This window comes from Charadrius vociferus, unplaced genomic scaffold (assembly GCF_000708025.1).
Source record: "Charadrius vociferus isolate BGI_N301 unplaced genomic scaffold, ASM70802v2 scaffold90, whole genome shotgun sequence".
Classification (NCBI taxonomy): domain Eukaryota; kingdom Metazoa; phylum Chordata; class Aves; order Charadriiformes; family Charadriidae; genus Charadrius; species Charadrius vociferus.
In genome coordinates, this window is record NW_009647222.1 from 498,012 (window position 1) to 515,181 (window position 17,170).

At 39.9% G+C, this 17,170-nt stretch overlaps 1 protein-coding gene across 1 annotated transcript in view; it reads left to right on the plus strand.

Moving 5' to 3' along the window:
- The window catches only part of WNK1 (WNK lysine deficient protein kinase 1), a 108,790-nt gene that overhangs the window by 87,061 nt on the left and 4,559 nt on the right, over window positions 1–17,170 (plus strand). The window contains exons 24-32 of the mRNA XM_009879744.1: window positions 1,870–1,953; window positions 6,477–6,563; window positions 7,250–7,319; window positions 8,838–8,917; window positions 9,468–10,126; window positions 11,198–11,400; window positions 12,594–12,788; window positions 14,043–14,114; window positions 16,498–16,539. Coding sequence (XP_009878046.1) covers window positions 1,870–1,953; window positions 6,477–6,563; window positions 7,250–7,319; window positions 8,838–8,917; window positions 9,468–10,126; window positions 11,198–11,400; window positions 12,594–12,788; window positions 14,043–14,114; window positions 16,498–16,539 — 1,492 coding nt within the window. The remainder of the gene's footprint in view (window positions 1–1,869; window positions 1,954–6,476; window positions 6,564–7,249; window positions 7,320–8,837; window positions 8,918–9,467; window positions 10,127–11,197; window positions 11,401–12,593; window positions 12,789–14,042; window positions 14,115–16,497; window positions 16,540–17,170) is intronic.

The window sequence follows — 17,170 nt, forward strand, 5'->3', positions numbered from 1 at the left end:
GTTGTAGATGTTGTTACCTGCTTATTAACCAGAAGTATCAATATGCAAAATTAGGCTACCTGTTTTCTTTTAAATGGCTCCCTGTGTTGGGAGGCAGTGCATTTCAATATTTTAAACTATTGGTAGCCCTTTCCTTTGCAAAGTTAAATGGAAATAGGTTGAAGAAACTTTCAGGTGTTTAACAAACCAAAAACCTTAATACTTACTTACTTTTTGTTTCTGTAATGTTCTTTTCCACTCGCCAACACTTTGTGTCGGTTGTCGTTAGCCAGCCTTGCTATTAACCAGTTTGGGGCTATTTGAACTGAGCTAATGCTCCTAGCATCTCCATTCATTAGGAGTCTTTCCCTTGTGCTCTTTGTATTCATACAAAGTAGAAAATTTCTGCCACGGAGGAGCAGGAATAAGTGCCAGTGAAGTCGGGAAGGAAATCTAGACACAGAGGCATTCGTTTATATTGAAATGAAGTCGAGAATTAGAAAAGAAAGATTAGAAAATAGAAAAACTGATGTTGGTTCAGGAACAGTTGGAGCAGTTAGAAACCAGCTAATTGCAAACCTGTAATTACAAAGGCTTGGGTTTAAATGTAGTAAATGTTTGGGGTTTTCAATTGTTGGTTGTGGAAAAACTACCTCTCCCCTGGAGTTTTCACTTATAAATTAGCTTGTTTGTTTCAAAGCTTAAGTTTAGCTTCGCTTTCTGTGTTGGTTTTGAGCTTTAAGGAGCTTATTGCTTTAGTATTCTGGGTTTTACTAAGCTCTGCGTGTGTCTGTTTTGTTTTGTTTATGGCCAGTGTGTTGACCTAGACAGTTCAATGTGTTTTGACTTGTCTTATGAATTTATTTGAAGTATTTTTTGCCTCTTGTTTATAAACTAAATGATTAACTTACCACAGCTTAAAAATTCATTATGCCTCAGAACAGGTAATGTCCACGTGTATGTTCCTAGTGCACAAAAAAGCTGAGGTAATGAAGGATAGATAACTATGGAATGAATCTTCGCCGGGCAGTAATTACTGCAGTTTGAACCATTGGTTAAGCAGTGGTAACATGACTGCAAGCTAGACTACAGCTGAGAATAAGAATTGCAAATTGTGTAGTGGATGGCTTAATTCCTAGAACTTCCCACTTCCCTAACAATGGAAATAACTAACTGGAATGTGCTGTCTGACCTGGCGGGGAGGCTTTGATGCCTCCTTCTAACCTTTCCAGTCTCTCTAACCTCTTCCACATAACCTGGATGACTTCCCTCTACCCAGTTGCATGGCCTAGTCATCTTCTGTGGGTCATCAACACCCTTCAGGTTCAAAAGTGATGGATCAAGAAATTGGTATGAGAGATCTATAGATCTGCTTCTCAACAAGTGGAGACAACCTCAGGCATGACAGCTTCTGTTCTCAAGTTATATTGCTTGGAACAATTTGCCAGAAGCACATAGCTTGCTGTTGCTAATGGGCAGTCAACATAGATGTGTTGTAAGGAGATTGAGTGCATTCTTGCACCCTTTTATAAATTAAGCTCCTTGGAAACTTAATTGCTTTTTGGAAGAATTATTGTAGCATTTCTTGCAGACTTGAAAAATAATACCCCCAAGATACTCTGCTCCTGAACACAGCAGCTTGTTTAAACTGGAAATTGGGGCTACTTAAAGATAATCTGGATTAAAAAATAAAACAAAAGCAAAGAAAAAACTTCCCCCAACTTTGCTGGAAAAATCCCTAAAGACTCTATGCTAACTCTCCAGGAAGGAAGTCTCTACAGAAAAAGTGTTGAGGCTTCTGTTGTATGACGTGACTGACTGTAGCTTGGTATCTGATCCTTCGGTTGTTCCGTGTCTGATGGACTCGCGTTTCCTCTTCGTTGTCCATAGGTGCTACCAGTAGGTTCTGAACTTCCGGCTGGCACTCCATCCAGTGAGCCGCTGCCACCTTTTCCAGGACCTTCACTAACTCAGGTGCTACACGACTGGGCAGATTTTATCTGCTGCTTTTCCTTTCAGAGAGCATGTTCCAATTAAACTCTCCATTGCATGTTATTAATGTCTTTGTTTTTCTTTTCTTTTGACTGAGTAACCCCTTTTGTATAACTGTAGCAGTAGCCAGAGTCACTTCACATCTGGGTACAGCATCCCAAAGGGCAAGCTACGTATCCAGTGTCTGAAGTACACGAAGAATTAGTCAGGCTTGGGGTTTTTTAATGTGTTAACCTGAACTTTAGAGTTTGGTTGGGTTTTTTTTGGGGGGAAGTAACACAGGTAAGTGTGTGCATAAAACTAGAACCTGTTTTCTTCTTGAAAAGGGTACAGTAGCAAAAGAGTAGCTCTTTAGGGAAGCAGTATATACTGCAATTAAACATTAATGAAAATGCAGAATTGCTGGCTTTGTGAATTTTTGGGTTTTGTTGTGTGTGTGGTGTTTTAGTTTTTTTTCCCAATTATTACTACACTCTGATTTCACTAGGCTTTCAGATTTGCAACAGGTCTTTGAAGCTCCTGATCATAAACATGAGTTGAAATGTAACAATAGCTTCCCTTGCTCAGATTCTGTCCTTGTATGCAATAGTTAGCTTGTGTATTTTGTATGTAAATTGGACAGGTGTTCAGCTGAAGACCACAAAGATTAAATCTGTCTTCACTTTTGTTTACAAAATGGAAGAACACACACCCCCCTTCTGTAATTGAAAAAACTGTATTAAGACAAAACTGTTCTACAGATCTTCTAAATGCTGTGTAAGGAGATGTAACATGGGAACACTACACTTCAATATGCAAAGAAAAGCTGAAAAAATTACAAAACAAAACCTGTGAGATAGAGTTGTGCTGTTTGAAAGAAGTCTGTGAATAAACACAAAGATGGCTTTCTATATAATTATGTTAAAGAACACTAGGCACAAAATTACCATCCCAGTTTTCTGTTCAGACTTGTAAAGAAGGTATGATTCAGGTGGGTACCCAGTGGTGCCTGATTAAGGCTCAGAGTGATTTTGTCTTAAATCTAGTGTTCCCTGTGTACATGTGCTTCTTATAGTAGTAACCTCTTCCACCTGTGGCTTAAGTCCACAGTGAATAGTCTTAGAATGCGGGTCCAAAAGCTACACTTGAACTGGAGTCTGACCTTTTATAGAAAGGAATTATTCACTTGTCTTAACTGTAATTTTAAAGTAATTCCAGTAAAACAGCTACAGTATGATACAATACTTTGTACAAGATCTATTGGCTTTATGGCCCAATTTCTTTTTTTGTTTCCGTGACTGCTGAGAATTTTAATGCAAACTGAGCTAACCTTGATAAACTTCTCTCTGTAACACTCTAACATTCTCCCTCTTGTTTCTTGCAATGGAGTTCTTGAATTCAAGTTTCACCTGTGGAAGGGAACTTGAAATAAACTTTCAAGGTCATTTTAGTTCCTTGCAAACTGTTCCTTTTTTGGGATTTACAATAGCTTGATGAGAAAACATTTATCTGAAAGGATTTAAGCTGACTGTCATACAAAGGAATAGTGTTAGAAAATTGCAAATTTAAACTGTGCTAAGGCAGCTTTGGTTAATGAGCTGTCATGGCTCATATTCTACTGCTAAAACTGTAAAAACTGAATTCTGTGTTTTAGGGTACTAATCTTCAAAGATACCATTGGAATAGTATTTCCATTTCTGGCTTTCAAATGGGAGAACTATGGTATTACCTGGTTCTGAAGACACGAGTAGAGTTGAGCAGTGGGGCATGTTAGTTGCTCTTGTGTAGTTTTACGTTGGTTATGACATTAATAGTCCCTTTTAAGCTTTTCAAGCTTTTTTTCTTCCAGTGCTTCCTATGCAGAAGCCCTGTCTTTATTCAGCAATTTCTCTAATTCTCCCAGTAAAAATTGTTATTTTGTGGTCTCTTAAGAATCTCACTTAGACTAAGTTTGCATAGAGTATGTCCTGGAAGTTAGAATGGAAACAGTCTATGGGCCTAAGTTACAATATGCTGAAGGTTGACATCTTATCCTGTCTATTCCTGCTCTACCACTTTCTTGGTCTTCATCTGATGGAGCAAATGCAAATCAGTGACTTTAATCAAGGAGTCCCCGCAGATAGTCTCTGTGTCCAGAACTACTTCTTGGTTGTCTCTTCTTTTTAAAGCATGTTTAAATCTTTTGTAGGCAATTAGAGTCAGTCCACTACTTGGAAAGTATTATTTAGTGTGAAAAGGCAGATATTTGTGCTCTTCGTGTAAGAAAACTATGACAGTGAATGTATGGATCTTGAAACCTGTCATGGAAAGGAGTGCTGCTGTATTTGTTTTTACGCAGCTTCTTTCTAGCAGGCTGAAGGAGGGCCACCTTCCTGCCCTGTGTGTTATCAGCAAGTGGGTATCTTCTGCCTCCAGACTGAGTAAGAATCTGAATGGCTTATGTAGAGCTACAGGATGGTAGTGTTAGCAAGCAACGCTTCTTTCTTTTCTTCTGGCTTCTGGAGGCAGCAGTCTTATGCCTTTCAGCCAGTTCTTTCTGAAGCATGGTTTTGCTGAAGAGGAGACAACAATTTGATGATAATTCTTATCTCTGTTCTTACTGTGAGCAAGGGTAGCAAATGGATCTGGAGGCAGCTGGCTAAAATCAGTCATGCTAAGTTTGTAGTCCTTTTTATTGTTATCGCTTGGAACAGGGTGTATTAGTAGTAATTTCCCCTAAACTCAAAGCACTTGTAGCCACTTACGTGACTCAAGCCACTGTGCTACTGCAAAAGGCTTCTTCCTGTTTGTCATAGGTATTTCTGGCAGGATTTGTGGTATGGAAGAGGCACAAATATAGATCCCTCGCTTCTTGTCCTTTGCGGACAGCTTACCTAATTTCACTTCTCATTTGAACTCTAAAGTCTCTCTAGGAGTGAAACAAAATTGGAGGAGGCCAACTGGATCAAATCTAATTGACTGTTAAGAGCATTTGCTGCTATCACATAATACTATCTGGAAAATTACTAGGCTTGTCTTCCTTACTGCTTCTGTCAGTAGCTCATTACACAACTTTTTTTTTCTTTTTTTAGTATCAGACTGCTAATTTGCAGACAAATTATGTGTCATCTGAAGACCAGTTTTGGACAGTTTGTTCCTTATTCTTAAATACCTGTTTTGTTTGTTCCTTAATTGCTTTTAAAAGTATACTTAGGTTAATTTTTTCAAGCTTCATTTTGGTACCCTTGTTCCATAAGGAAATCTTTATTTCCTGATCATTCTGATATCTCAGCTCTTTGTTTACTTGAAGCAAATATCATCTTGTGAACATGAGTGTTGAGAATTATACAGTATTTCAGGTGCTGTCCTCTTTATTTTACAATATTATTGAATTAAATTAGCTCACTTGTCTACTAAGCATTTGGGTTCTGAATGGAGTCGTAGAAGTCTGCATCTCTTTGTGCTCTTTTTTTTTATTTGGATGGAATTGATACAGGGTTTATTGTTCATAGGTTTTTTTGGTTGTATTTTGAAATCTGCAATTCAGGAAGAATGTCATCCTGGCAACCTGTTGAAAGCATTTTTATGCTATCGTGTACCTCTAACTTTCAGTTTCTTGAAAGTGGAAGGTAATGTTTTTATGTTGCTGTGACTTCAGCTTCAGATCTAAAACCAGATCTAGATATTTTATATGGAAGACTTGGAAAGATGAAGGATGCTAAAGTTTGGATGGAAATTTCTACTCCATAGAGGTCAGAATTGCAACTTAGTGATATCTGCCAACACTTTCTTCTTCCATATATGTCTTATCGCTGTGGCCCTAATTAATAATTTTGAGTGAATCCAATCTTTTCTTATCATAAAGATAATTTTAGGCAATTCTTCTTCTCTTCCCCTCCCCAATTCAAGTGGCCAAGTTTGAAAAACATCTTGGATGCCAACTTGAACAGATGAAATCCAAGTAATAAGCATACTTGAGAGAATTCTGCCCCTCTCCCTTATTCTACTTCATCAATCCATCCAGATAGCTTGTTTGAGGCAATTTGCAAGCGTTGTGGTTTGGTGTGTGGTTTTTTTTTTTTAAATTTTGTGTTGTCCTCAATCTTGCTTTATCAATGCTTGCTTTTGAAATTCTAGGAATCTTTTTGAATTTTTCCTTTTTTTTTCTACTTGACTTTCTTCAAGGTTTTAGATAATTCATAATACAAATTACCCCAATTATCCTCCAACCAAAAATGTAGAACTTTGAGGCTTGTACCATCTTTGCTCAGTTCTTAAGAGTGGGAATGCAAACTTCATGCTAACTTCAGGAAAAATAGAAGTTCCAGTTAATGCTGCTTTTCTGGTTTTTACCAAATATGTTGCTTAATTGCTTCCAGTCTTACAGTGCTATACATGTTAAATGTAAACATATAGGAAGGGAACATGATAGAAATATGGAAGCTGTACGGACTGCTTTAAGTTTTATTACTGAATATGGCTATTTCTTAAATGTGATGTATTTCTCTTGAGCTGTGACAGCGGTTTATTCTTTCCTTTCTCATCAGTCCCAGCAACCACTGGAAGATCTGGATGCTAAGCTAAGAAGAACCCTTAGTCCAGAGACCGTTCCAGTGACATCTGCTCCTGCCTGTGTATGTTTGCAATGTTAGCAGTTTGGTAGTCTTGGAAAAACTTCAGTGTTTTCTCAAGATTGTGCTCTTAAGGCACCGCCTTCAGTATCACTACACCAGTCTTTAGACTTCTAAAAATGAAGAGTCATCTTCTAGTTTGTGGGACTGAGTCAACCAAATTAGGAAAAAATCTGTATGTTGCAATAGATTACGTACTTTCTGAGGCTGGTTTTGGTATTAGTTCCTAATCCAGCTTTTCTGGTGATGTCATTAATGTCACCAAACTAGAGGGGGAAGTGACTATGGAATAAGGGGAAAGAGCACTAAACAAGCAGTATGTGATCTGTCAGTCTTAATTTGGGAGGGTTGTTTAAAGTGTGGATCTGATATTTTAAGACTATAATAATAAACTTCGATACAAAATGGAGATAATGATTGAAATTGTCATCTCCAAGTGGCCACTTAGGCATTACTTCTGCAAAGTAAAAGGGGATGTTCTGCTGACAGCCTCGGGGTCGTGAGGTGTGCAAAATCCCTTGCTGATGTTACTTGCTTTGAGGTTAAAAACTCTTGCATTCATGCTTTGACCCTGGTGGAAATAAAAGGTTATACATAATATATATGCAGCATGGTGGATTTGTTGGCATTCAGTCACTGTTGATTCTTTTAATTTAATTTTGTTTCCGTTTTCCCTCTTGAACCTGTAGTCTGTGCCCTCAGTAGCATCTACGACGGTTACCGGGCTGGTGTCCACAGCAACACAGTCTCTGAAGGATGGTAAGACAACTTTGATTATTTTAGATGGCTTTCTGAGCATGCAGCTAGAAACCAAAATTGAACAGATTAGCAACTTAGAAGGACATAGACTTTTTTACTAAGTCATACAATGGCAATTCTTAATGATCGTATTGTTTTTTAGTAACTAGACTGAAATTTTCCACTGTAGGCCAGAAGAAGGGAATGATATACGCATATGATGGTAACTCATTTAGGATTTAAAGCTGTCCAAAATGCTAAATTCAGACTTGCAAAGAATCTCCAGTATGTTGCCAAGGTACAGCTTCAGGATTTGAAGGAACTGTTTTCTGTCTTGTGTTATGTTCTTGGCAACAACAGTAAGACTTCTCATTTTGCGTCATTGTGCTGTGTTCTGTATGTAGGATACCTCTTCCTAACCTAAGAGTGTTTCCTTTCCATTTAAATAGAGAAATGAAGGTTAAACTACTAAAAAATTAGGGAAGGTGGTAGGAAAACCAGACTTCCTTCTAGCTGTTTTAGAACAACTGAAGGTTGACTGGATGATCAACAATTGAAGTCTGAATGATCAATAACTTTAAAATCTAAATGAGTTCAATTGTTGGCAGGGGGGGAGCCCAACAGCTTGCAAAATAGTCTGAGGCTTTCCTGCAGTATTCCCCTAACTGTTTTAATTTAAAAAAAATCTTCCTTTTTGAAAACAAAAGCTGTTAATGTGGTACTAAAATTATTTCTGAACTATCTAGTAGACATTATTTAACTTACGTGTGCCTCTGAAGTTCGATGACAAACCTTCAAAAGCTAATAAAACCAGTAGGAAAATAAAATGCTCCCATCTTGGTATGTCAGTAGTGAACTATACTGTAGAACTCATTTGCCTGCTAGAAAATGAGTTGTTTTTTGCCTGCTGAAGTTCAGACGGTAAAAGTAAACAAACCGAGAAGTAGCTTAATAAACAACAGCAAGCTGTCCAATAGAACTGATTTAAAAATAGAATATTATTTCTCAGCTTTGTAACCTTATACTGCCAGTGCATACAGCGACAAAATTAGGAGCTGACACCTAAGAATCCAGCTCTGAAAGCTTCAGGTAGACTGCTTTGAGTAGATGTGGTTTATAGCATTTCTTCAACTTACCACATTTCTATTAATAAATTGTCCCCAGTGTTTGTGAAATTTAAGTAGTCAGTGTGGGTATTGAATTAAAATAAGTTTTTTCTTACATAAATTTCAGTTCTGTTTTTTAGTCTTTGGCTATTTCACATCCCTGTTTGAAATCAGTGTGCCTTTTTTACTGCTATCTAAAAGCGCACTTTTAGCAAGTGCACTGTGCGGGGAAACTATAGAAAAGTACTTCATTTCAACATTGCAGTTTGATATTCTATATGGTAAAATTGGAAAAAAGAGCTCGGGTTCCATGAAGCCAAAGGCCTGTTAGGAGTTATATGATAGGTGAGTTTGAAGTAGGTAAAAAGAGATGGTTGGAGTTCAAACAATTTGTTGCTCATTTTCTTCTTGATCCTATTCTCCTTTTCCTTAGCTTCAGCGTCCTGTGGTGGAGAGAGCAGTGCTATGGCTACCACAGCAGGAGCCGGGGTTCTTAAGATGGGACGGTTTCAGGTAGGAGATGTTAAACTGATTTGGTTGTTGATACAGGATCGTTGCTGAGCAGTTCCTGGGTAGCGCCACCTCAGTCTGCCTCACGGTGGGCTTTTCTGCTGGGAGAAAATGTCCATGTTGAGCTTGTGAATGCAGTGCTTTGTGCAGATGCTGTTTTCATTCAGGGCAGAGGTTGCATTAGATTATGCAGGTCTAGAATTGCAGATACAGCACTTCCTCATGTGAGGCCTTAGCTGTGTAAATGTTGGCCTTGGTCTTTAATGTTAGCTGCTTTTTGGCTGACAGTGCTCAGATGTTCACCGTATTAGGTCTTGTTTGTGAAGGAAGTCCCCTCTGAATTGGCTGTGTTTCTTGAAGTCAATTGTCCAGATTGCTTAGAAATACTGTTTGGTGTGGCAGTGTGTAACTTGGAGGGAAGCAGTAACTTGCTTTGTGGCATAACAAGGAAATGAGTTATTTTCCCCTCTCAAATGCATCTTAGTATTAAGGTAAATAAAAGCATCGTGTTAAGAAAGAACTAAAAGTCTGCATAATTGCATTTCTGTTCTAGGTGTCCGTGGCAGTGGATGATGTGCTGAAAGAGGGTGACAAACCTGAAACTAAGCCGGTGCAATTTGAAACCACCTCCACTGATTCTTCATCTCTTTCTGGCAGTAGCCCGGAGAGTACACTGGTAAAGCAGGCTGGCAGTCGGAAAAGTGAGGCTGTCACTGACTCTTCCTTGGATGTGGTAGATGGCATTCCTCAGACAGTTCCTGTGCTGCAATTACCGGTAGATGTTGGTCAGCCTACTAAGGTCGGGCGCTTTCAGGTAACAACAACGACAGATCAAGTGGGGCGCTTTTCAGTGTCAAAGACTCAGGATGAGGTCAGCTTTGCAGAGAAAGAGCCAATGACTCTTCCTCTCTCTGTGGACTTGGAACAAGTTGCTTCTTCGGCTGCGGCTCCGAAGAAAGAGTTGGAGTCAAGGCAGTCCCCACACATGAACGGTCCGTCCTCTGAACCGGAGGCCGCCTTCTTAAGCGGGATGGCTAAGGATTTGGATGATGGCTCAGGGAGCCCAGACTCCCTTCAGCCCCTGGGGTCGAAGATCAGCCTCCCCGTTCAGAGCCTTAGCAACTCATTCAACTCTTCCTACATGAGCAGCGACAATGAGTCCGATATTGAAGATGAAGACTTGAAATTGGAACTCCGTCGGTTACGGGAGAAGTAAGTCTTTTTCCTTGTGTGGTTGCATGTGAAATATATATAACAGGATTAATATGAATTTAATCTGTACTTCACTTTCCACAAAGAACAAAAGAAAACTTCTTAAAAGACTCAACCTTTGCTAAGTGTCAGGACCCATTGTCAGTGTTTATGTGGGAAGTAAGATTCTTTAGTGGGAAAGTGGTACATAACAAAAAAGGTATATGCAGGTTTGTGCTTAATTTTCTAACCTGTAACCTCGTTGCATGTATTTATATGTAGATTGATTGCTGCAATGTGGAGAAGACTGCAGATGTATAGATGCTTTTGTGTATCACTGAAATTTAGTAGTTAGTGGGAATAGTGGTGTCTCGTTTGAAAATGATACACATCTCTGCATTTCTAGTATCCTTGTTTCCTTAGAAAAAAATTTGAAGTCAAGTAATGTGACCTACTAGTTTATTTATACTGGAAGCTGAACACTTTTTAGGGCAGCTAGGAATTTTAAATCTTGTGTATGCAACTGCTCTGAAAAAAAAAAAAAAAACCCTGAAGAAATATAAATGTAGAATCTGTCTCCAAGGCCTCGTGTCTCAGAAAATGAGTAATCTGGCCATTCCTATAGCGTTTGAATGCTGAATGATTTGATCTTCTACAGTAGATGTATGTTCTTGTTTGTACTTCCGTTTATCACCCTGAAGAAATATAAATGTAGAATCTGTCTCCAAGGCCTCGTGTCTCAGAAAATGAGTAATCTGGCCATTCCTATAGCGTTTGAATGCTGAATGATTTGATCTTCTACAGTAGATGTATGTTCTTGTTTGTACTTCCGTTTATCCTGGTTTTATGATTGCAATGTTGGGAAGCTTGTGTTGGAATTCTAACCAGGGTTAGGGCACAATGGAAAATGGCGAGTGTTCTGCCATGAGCGTTCAGTGGTTATTTGTGGAAAAGATTTATTTCCTCCTTTCTTCAATGTTAATGGGAGTTTGACCAGAGGAGCTGGTCAGGCCTGACTGGAGGGGAGGAATTGTATGCATGCTTATATAGACATATAATTTTTGTAAGTCATACTCTCTTGTAACTTGTTAGGCACCTTAAAGAGATCCAGGAGTTGCAGAGCCGCCAGAAGCAGGAGATTGAGTCACTCTACATGAAATTGGGAAAGGCCCCACCTGCAGTAATTATTCCCCCGGCTGCACCCCTTTCAGGAAGGAGGAGACGACCTACTAAAGGAAAAAGCAGCAAGTCCAGTCGTAGCAGCTCCCAGGGAAATAAGAGCCCTCAGCTATCAGGTAAGACTCCCTTCAATTTTTTGAGTAGATCAAACGGACAAAGTACCATTTCTTGTTCTTACATCTGTGTCTGAGTCTCTGTCTCTCTGTCTTGTCTTTTGGAAGGCGGTGTGTGTGTCCCAGTTCCTCCACTGCCTGGATTACTAGATCATTCTTGAAATTCCTTTTGCTATTTGGTAGTCTTGCTTGTGACTTTTGTAATCTACTGAAAGATACTATCACATTGTTCTGTAAGAGCAGTTTTAAAGTTATGATTTGTATTTTTTAGAGATTTGTCATAGGGCTCTGACTAGAAAGAAAAGTATAAATTTACAGTATGGAAGAAAACTTTGGGTTTTTTTAAGACAAACTGCTCTTGTTGCCCCCTGAAACTGATTTTGCAGAATGGGGCTGGTCTCTGAAGAGAGATTTTTTTTTTTTCTACTTTAGTAGTACTTAAGCATGATATTACTAGTGTCCTTATACTTCAGAAACTTGGTCATAGTTGATGGATGTTAAAGCAGTGATTTTTTTTTTTTTAATGGAATTGCAATTGTTTTGTACTTACAAGTTGAGAAACAGTTTCAATTGTCAAGATTTCCTTTCTTACTAAAACCATTCTTATAATAAACAGAACTCAAAAAAAATAGTTCTGTTTACTGTTTAAATGACATGGGTGTCAGATGCTTGCTGGGTAATTGTAGATGTCTTTTAAATCCTGTAGCATTGGGTAAACAATATTGGAGGGGCCAGCACTGTGAGCAGAAATATTTGTTACCACTTCCTGCACATTCACTTTGGTAATTCCACGTCATGCTGCAATTTCTGTATCCAGTCACCCTGGCTTCTCACTTCTGTTTTGTTATATGATAGGGGAGCTATGTGTGAGCATGTGCCAGTGAGCTAGCACAGAGTTGCCATAAAAATTAAGAATTTTTCTAGTTTTACTGCCTTCCCAGAAACTGGAGTAGTTCCCTGCCCCTGCCTCCTCCTCTTGCCTAGATTGTCATGCCTGACCAGAGGATGGTAGTTTTTTCCCCCACCACAGCACTTTTTCCTGTATCACTAGTGTCATTTGAGTTACTTGGTAGTGACTTTACTCCCTAGTAAATGTTCCAGTCAAACTTTCCTCTGTTTTTTCACTCCTGCCCCTTGGGAACAATGACAGAAACTTTGAAACATTGAATGACTTTTTACCTTCCTCCCTCTTCTAGGCAACCTGTCAGCTCAAAGTGCACCCTCAGTTTTGCCCCCCCAGCAGACTCTTCATCCTCCTGGTAGCGTACCAGAGACTGGGCAGAACCATTTGTTACAGCCCCTCAAACCTTCACCTTCTAGCGAAAATCTCTACTCTGCCTTTACCAGTGATGGTGCCCTTTCGGTACCAAGCCTTTCTGCACCAGGCCAAGGTAAGACTTTAACTGGAATTAGAGTCTTGCACCTTTGTTACTGGTGAAGGAATAATCGACTTGATGACACTTTATTTTTTAATACATAATATAAAGTAGATTGGTAGTCTGCAACCTATGCGTGGAGGCTGATAAAGGTGGCTTTTTTGCAACTAGATTTCTACCTTCTCACGTAGGTGAAGCGCAGAGGTTGTTGCAGTAATGAATATATAGCATATGGTCCGATCTGCTGTAATGAAGGCACCGAGGAGAATACAAAGAGTGCAGTATGGTGGTGGCAAGCAATGTCCTGCTGATGTGGGGGAGAGGTCTTGGTTGAGAGGGTGAGGGGACAGATGAGCATGGTTGGGGAGGTGGGGGAAGAACAGCTTTGCTGTTAACAAATAATTGAAATGGTAGGAAATTTCTGAAGACTCAGAGTCCTTTTAGACTTCCAAACTGCTTTGGCTGTTTCTGTCAATGGAATTTTTAACAATAAAAGGTAAAATAGGCTCATGTTCTGCAATTGTGAGTTAAAGAATTATCCTAGAAGGAAGAGTTAGTGTAGGAGGATGGAAAGGTAGGAATAATAAATTGTTTGGTTACTCAAGTCATGGATTGTTTGTTATTAGTTAGTATGTTATCAAGTAAATTCTCAGACACAGCTCTGATTTATTTGATAGGGAGGGTTTTTTACTTGCCAGTCATTAGGGGGATGATAGCCTGGTTCCTTTACTTCTCTGAACTTAGTTGTTCCAGTTCTTTTTTCCCCCTTGAACATCTTTTTCAAAAGCTTTGTCATAGACTGATTGAATGCATCAATTCTAATGAGTGTTTTTGCTGAAATTGGAGAAGTACGGACAGAAAATGGAAACCCACTTTCTGGAAGAATTTTCCATAGAGGTCTTTTTAACAAACTGTTTCAAGTATTTTGGTGCTACTTGAATCATCTCCCTGTATATAGAGTTGTGCAGTACCTTTTATAATTGGATATTTTGGCCATGATCTGGTTTTCCTATAGATTGCAACCTTATTGTTGGGTTATGTACTGGAGAGTAGCACTGCAAACTTGGCCTAATGTCTGGTGGTATTGGAAGGAGTCTCTTCACTCCGTATATCGTCTACATACTCTTTGGTCCACACTTTGAGGCTTATTCTTGTGTGTCACGTTAATGCATTTCACCCTTTCAACCTCAAGTTGCTAACATCTTGTAGTGGTGTTTCTGTCTCTTCTCCTCTCCTTTCTCTGTTCTTCCCGTTTTTGTTTTCTCACAGGCTGTGCGAAGTTTAACTGTGCATCTGAGAGAGTGACGTTCAAGCCTGGTGGCAGGAGGACCCGATTTCTGAGTACGCCCTGCTTGGCTCTTTGTGTGTAACACCTTTACTCCTTCCTTGTCTGTTTTTTGTTTTGTCTTTCTGGTTTTTGTTTGGTTTTTTTTTCTGCTGCTTGGATCTGTTTCATGCAGCCCATTCTCATCTGCCACCTCGTATTCCCTCCCATCCCATGGCTCAGCTCTTAGCTCACTTTTAGAAGTTTGGGTTCTCGTGTTAGGTATTCTCTGTTGTTAAACTCACAATAACAAGCACTCTTTTTTTCTAAGCTTTTGGTGGAAACTTTTTAGGACAGTTCAGTGAAATGACAGAAACTGGGGAGAGTGCAAGTTGTGGGTGCGTGGGCATTTTTGTTTGGCCTGCCTTAGTAATTATGCTTCAGCATATGTTAGCTGACAGGAGACTTGGAGAGGAGGTAGTCTTTCTAGTGGAACAGCGGGAGAGATTTGTTTTCCAAATTGTTCCTTTGTTGGACATGACTAACTGATGGAGGGGGAATATGTTGACTTCCTCCAGCAGCATGCTTACTGTGCAAGTTGGATGTGTTTTTGCATCTTTTCAGTGCTAGTGCTGATTACAGTGGCATTGATGCCACCTGTAGGCAGTTATATTGACTTCTTGTGTTCAAGATTGTGCTAAAGTTTAAAGTGTTGAGGGTTTTAAAAATACTTAAAGAATATTGTCAGACAAACTCAAAAGATGCATACCTGCTAATGGGCCCAGTTTTAGAAGATTTTGTTGTGAATTGGAGATACAATAAATGTGCAACAAATAGCAGTAAAGGTGGGTAAACAGACATCTTCAGACACCCTGTCAACCCTCATGAGTTACCTTGCAGCCCTTTTCAAATTCCTTTCATTTATACTTGCATTAGGCCAGATTGACAAGAGAGCCTCAAACTTCTGATGTGATTGAAGTAATGATATGCTTGAGCAGAGGCTGCTGATGTGATGCTTTTTGTTGGGAGTGCTGCAACATCTCCTGCGCTGCTTCTGCTGGCTGGACCCTTTACATGTCCGACATGTGTTTCCCACCCTCTGGAATGACTTGATATGAGAAAGCTTTAAGTGCTGTAAAGAGACCTGCAGTCGCTGCGCTGCATGACAGTACCGTGCATCTGTAGCATCTGTCTTGCTGCAGTTGGCAGTAGCACAGCTGAGCCAGAGAGCTGTGTGCAGGATCTAGGCCTGGCCTTCTGCAGAGACAGCTGCAATCCGACCTGCTCCATCCTCTGAGAAGGGAGTGAGTCAGAGGGAGGGGACGTTTTTTTCCTGGCTGTTCAGTTTTGCAATGATACCTCTATCCCCACTTCATTGGATTTGGGGATGTAAGTACTAATTGGCATTTAATTTTTCGAATTGAGCAGCTTTAAATGTTTTTGCTAGGTATATTAATATGCAGGTGTGCGCTAAATGACATCTGCAGTCTCAAGATTTATGGCTCCTTTCTGGGAAGAAGTTAAATTCTTACCAAAGCTAACTCTTCAAAATCATCTTTAGTCAGGCCTGTCCTTTTTTGGGGTAGGGAATATAAAGAACAGCCATTCTGTTTCTAGAATGGACAATGAACTGAATATATGAGAGTATTGTTTACAAGGCCTTAGCTTGCTGCAAATTGACCATCATCTAGCTATAAGGGTACTTTGGCATGTATATCTCTTGCTTATGCGACTGCTGCTAAGGGAAATGGTTTCCTTCTGAAAAGTGTGTTGTAGCTGTCCTGTAAAAGCAGGTAATACCTGTAAAGGCATGGTGCAGCTTGGCCTGGCACTTGGCTTATTGCAGGTTGCTTGCTTCCTGGAGTCTTGTCCTTGAAATGCTGTTGCAGACTGTTGTGGAGAGCGACAACTGGAGAAGATGCTGGGTTAGAATCAGCGGTGTGGAGGAAACAGTGCAGTAATTGATGCTTTTAACTGTGCAGCTGGAGAAACAGAGTGGTACAGCTTGGCAGGGAATATCTGAACTATTCCACAGATCTAAGAAAATTGGGTGGCAAACTAAAAGCACTTGACTTCTCAAATAAATTGTGTTCAACTGATTGAACTTTGATAGTTGTAAAGTCTTTCACATGTCCCGACAAAAATGGAAGATGTACCTGCTTTTCCTTTTGTGATAACAACCAGTTGTGACAGTAATGTCTTCTGACATTCATCGCTATGATTTGGGACTTCTGAAGAACACATTTAGGAGGCTGGGCCTTTTCTCTTTCTGAAAGTACGGCTGATTCAACTGTCAGACCAGTCTTTGGGTTTTCCCTAGCGTGTCCCACTAGTGACTACAAGAACCCTGCTGTGCTGCGTCCTCTGTTTCTCACCAAGCTTTTTGTACTGTTTGCTGATACTAAACGTTTCTCACTGTTTCTCTTATCTTTAACAAATTACTCTCTCTTTGTGCTTCAGGGAAGATGGTGAAAAAAGTCTGTCCTTGCAACCAGCTCTGTAGTAATTATCTTATTTCTGTTATCTCCGATTCCTGATTGTAAAGCTATTCATCAGCTTTTTCTGGTCACTGAAGCCTTACCTCCCTGACTCTGTCTCCAGCACAGCATCTGTCTGTCTATGTTATGCCCTCTAATGTGTACTCTGTCGTTAATATATTGAATAGTCTGGCTATTACTCTTGCAGACAAGTGGAGGCAGGCAGAACCTCACCTTCACTGTGGAGCCCTTTGCTCAACGCTAACGAGAGCAAATTGAGGATCAGGGTCAGTTGCTCTCTATAATGCGCTGGAATTGTACCTGAGCAGCTGGTTTGTTTACAGATCTGATGGGGCTTGCCACCTCAGTGATGGATCCAATCGCAGACACTCCTTCAATGTTTTAAAAGAGTAAGAGGAAGCCGTCAGAGCTCTCCAGGGTGTCTCCCAAAGCAAGAGATGTTTAGAAAAGCCTGTGTATTGTGTATGCTCATGTCATTTAAGATGATTTTAGAGGTGTCTTTTGACAGCTGGCTTATGGGGGGAAAAAGTAAAAGGGCAGAATGAAGGCATTATAGGTAGCAGGCTGGAGAGGGAGAAGCTTGTTTTCACTTCAGATTCTTCACGTCAGGGCAGAACTGGGGACGGCTGCTGTGC